This window comes from Elephantulus edwardii, unplaced genomic scaffold (assembly GCF_000299155.1).
Source record: "Elephantulus edwardii isolate Elephantulus edwardi_28Jun2011 unplaced genomic scaffold, EleEdw1.0 scaffold00003, whole genome shotgun sequence".
Taxonomy (NCBI): domain Eukaryota; kingdom Metazoa; phylum Chordata; class Mammalia; order Macroscelidea; family Macroscelididae; genus Elephantulus; species Elephantulus edwardii.
The window spans coordinates 27,623,422-27,627,178 of NW_006399753.1; the positions used below are offsets into that span (position 1 = coordinate 27,623,422).

General features: G+C 34.4%; 1 protein-coding gene across 5 annotated transcripts in view; it reads right to left on the reverse strand.

Moving 5' to 3' along the window:
- Positions 1 to 3,757, reverse strand: part of SCN2A (sodium channel, voltage-gated, type II, alpha subunit) — a 172,805-nt gene that overhangs the window by 34,408 nt on the left and 134,640 nt on the right. For all 5 annotated transcript variants that reach the window (XM_006879342.1, XM_006879341.1, XM_006879343.1 and 2 more), the window contains one exon: positions 36 to 159. In XM_006879342.1, the coding sequence (XP_006879404.1) occupies positions 36 to 159 (124 nt within the window). The remainder of the gene's footprint in view (positions 1 to 35; positions 160 to 3,757) is intronic.

Sequence of the window (3,757 nt, forward strand, 5' to 3'; positions counted from 1 at the left end):
ACACACACACACACATAGCTTGTAGCTTTGCTTACCTTCTGTAAAACAGGCTTCAGGTTCAAGAGATTCTTCAGGTTCGGCCTCGGGTTGTTCGCCCTCAGCAGGAGCTCCTATATCAACTGTGCTTCCTTCAGACGAACTAGTAGTAGCATTGAGCTTCTGAAAATCAGAAAATCAACCCCACAAAAGTAATAAGTATTCTATTTCATTTATAATATGAAACTTCATCAGGTGTGCCCCCAAGTCTTCTGTATGCATTTCCTTGATCTGTAATTTAAGAATAACTTAAATTTAATGCCAATCTGCTTTGGTAGAGGTGGTGGGTCACAAGATTAGATATGGCACCACAGTGTATACATATTTGTATATTCCCCCCCCGCACCCCCTTTAAATGTGGTGCTAACAACTCAAGGTTAAATTCAATTTAAGCACATGTGTAGAGATTCTGAAGTTAAATCCCATAGAAATTGTGCATAAACGTTTGGAACTATATGAACTTTAGTTTATCTTTCAGTTTATGTTAGTTAGTTTAGTTTAGTCTAAAATTGTGACCCAACCAAGGAAAGCTTCATAAGAGTATTTTCATGTCAAATGCAGAAAAGATTTGATCAATGCACATAAACAGCAACAATCTAAATTTATCCACTTTTCAATGACATGAAAACATGTACTAGTTGTTATTAGATATCTTCTATTGTTTCTAATTCCAGATAGAGCAGCGCATTGTTAGCTTCATAGCAATAGCTGATAACTTTGCATTCTCTTTGGCCAATGCACTCCTTTGCTTCATTGTGCATTTAGAAACTACTTGTTACTTTGGCACTCTTACCTGTCCTGTTAAAACTGACAGAAAAATATCTTTAGCTCTCATTTTTATTTCTCTTAGTGTAAATCAAGTATCACCCAAGAAAGGGGTAATAGGAAATTTCTTTACATGTTGAAATGCAACTCTAGCCAACTTAGTTCATTCTTGGGATCACAACAAAAGAAGGAATCTCAGTGGTTAATTTAATTTTCAAATGATGCAGGGCCAGGTGTGAGTGCCGCACAAAATCAGAGTAGTTTGGGCCACAGCATTCTTAGACCTATTACAATGTTATTACCATTAGTGCATAACATTAGGAAATGGCTGAGCTGAGAACAGCTACGCTACAAAGAGGATGAGGGAAGCACATGATTAAAATGCACATTAAATTCTATTCAACATCTATCATGGATGTTCTTGCCAAGATTGAAAACGATATTTTCATATTTGGGATAGGATGTGGTGGTTTTTCACTAGGAAGATGTTGATTTTACTTTATAGAAATAATAAAAGATTTATTTGCATAGTGATGCTGATAAAGTAAAAATATTTTTATAATAAATATATGACGTTAAGTTGTGTCTCATGTGATTCAACTATAGCAGTGATGATAGCATAAATATAAGCTATGTCTGCCTTTTTACACCTAGTTTCAAGGTAATTTTTTTTGGTTGTTTTCACAGAACGACTAATGACCACATAAGATGCTGGAATTCTGTAGATTTATTTTTTTCTACTTACTTAGCTACATAAAAAACTAGGCAATATGCTGCTCTGATGGTGTAATCCACAGGAGTTGCACTGATAACCCAAAGGCCACAGCTCTCAGACGGTTTGAATCCACCAGTGAGTCAGGGAGAAAGATGGGCAATTTCCCATGAGATTTACAGCCTCAGAAAGCCAATGGAGGGTCAGCTGTGAGGAAATTCAGGCTTGACAGCAATGAGTCGAGTTAAATATGAGCCAGGTAATAAAAATATTTTTGTCATTAAAATCCGAATATATTTTATTCTAAGGTGAAAGAGCAAAGCAAAAAGATTTATTACAAGTACTCTTAAGTTTTACATGTTTCCCTAAGTCTTATTCTTTATCTTTGGACTATCTTCTTCCTAAATAAGTTTTGTTGTGTTTTTTTTTTTTAAAGTTGGTTTTGTTTTCTTTTTTTAAAAAAAATCTATGTAATTCACTAATAATTTGCTTAAAGATCTTATGTAAGTATAACTAATTAACATGTTATATATAGTCAACTGTTATATAGTCAACACAACTCATTGCTGTGGTGTTAGAACCAACTGATAACCAAGTCTCCAGAAGGTTTCCAGAGACTGTAAACCATAGAGTGGAGATTAGTTATCTTTCTCTCACAGGGCAACTGGTAGACTCAAAGCATCTATCTTTTGTTTGGCAAAGCAGCTCTCTAATCACTAAGAATCCAGAGCCTGGTAATATTGCTACTGTAATTGGCAGAACATTGAAACAAATCAGAAAAACAGGAATGTAACAATTCAAACATAAACTATAGATAGCCCATGGTGAAAATCATTGCTTTTATGAAACACAGAATGGATAAGGAGTAGGGATTGGTCTGAGCAGGGGAGAGGGAAACCCTAAAAAACTATGACCCATGTTTTGGATGTTCCACATATGCAGAATTGTACTGGAAAATTATTATTTCAGCTCTAAGATCAACACTGGGTATGCTATTTGAGCTCAATAAATATGGCTTTTAAAATGAATGCAGGACAGTATACATGATTTTATAGGAGAATGAAGGCTAGAATTTGACAGTGATTGGGAGAAGTCACTACACAAATATATCCCAAGGATTCTTGGTTCAAATATTAAGGAAATTCAAAAGGATTTTGAAAATTCCTAAAAATATGAATGGCTTTAAGAAGGCCTAGGACATCAGGACAAACCCTTTCTTCACTACCTTTTACAACAATCAAGCTTCTTTCTTCTCATTAAGCTTCTCTACAAATTCCAGGTTAATAATTTTCATATTCACCAAACAATCTATATATTATGTTGCTTATAATTTTTAATTATAACTTATAATCTATTTTTACTATTATCAAAATATGGGCTTGTATGTTAACACTGTTGTAAACATATTCATTCTAGTCTTTCTAATATGCTGGTAAACATTCTGGGAGCAGGAATCATACATTTTACTATGGATGATACAAAGGTTCAGCAATTGAAGCAGACTAGATTTCTAATGTTTTCACATAGCATTAAATATTGATTGAGTGAATGAATGATTAGTAATAGATTTTTAATTGCTGGTAACAATGAAACAAATAGCTTGATCAAAGATTAAAATATAAAATGTCAACCAGAGTTCGCTACACTTGCCTGGAAATGACACTCAACTCAGAGTTTAAAAAACTGTATTTATGTATTATTGTTGTTGCTGATTTCCATCAAGCCGAGCACGACTCACAGCAGCCCTATGAACAAAAGACCTGATCCCTGTTCTATAACTATTGCCATTTCTCTAAGATCAGAGAATTTCCAGAGGCATGTTGTTTAGAAAGTCAATGCCACTCTAGCTTCCAAACCTGTCTTCATATGGTAGCTCCACCATGGCTAACCATTAACTACTTTTTAAGCATCACCTAAGGAAATTCAGTTATAAAAGGCACTTCTGTGTTTTCTCTTATTTAAATCATATTAAGAATAGCAGAATGAACATTTTTCCTTTTCATTTGAAACAAATGTCTTACAAATGTAGTTTATGAATATTTTTAAATCATGAAATAAAATATTTATCTACTGAGAGGCCAGGGTATATTTTTTTCAAAAGTTCAACATAAGGGATGACGAAGAGATTGAGAGTGTTCACAGCTTCAGTTTGCTTGGCTCCACAGTCAACACTCTTGGCATCAGCAGTCAGGAAATCAAAAAGCGTATCACGATGGGAAAGTCTGCTGTTAGGGACCTCTCTAA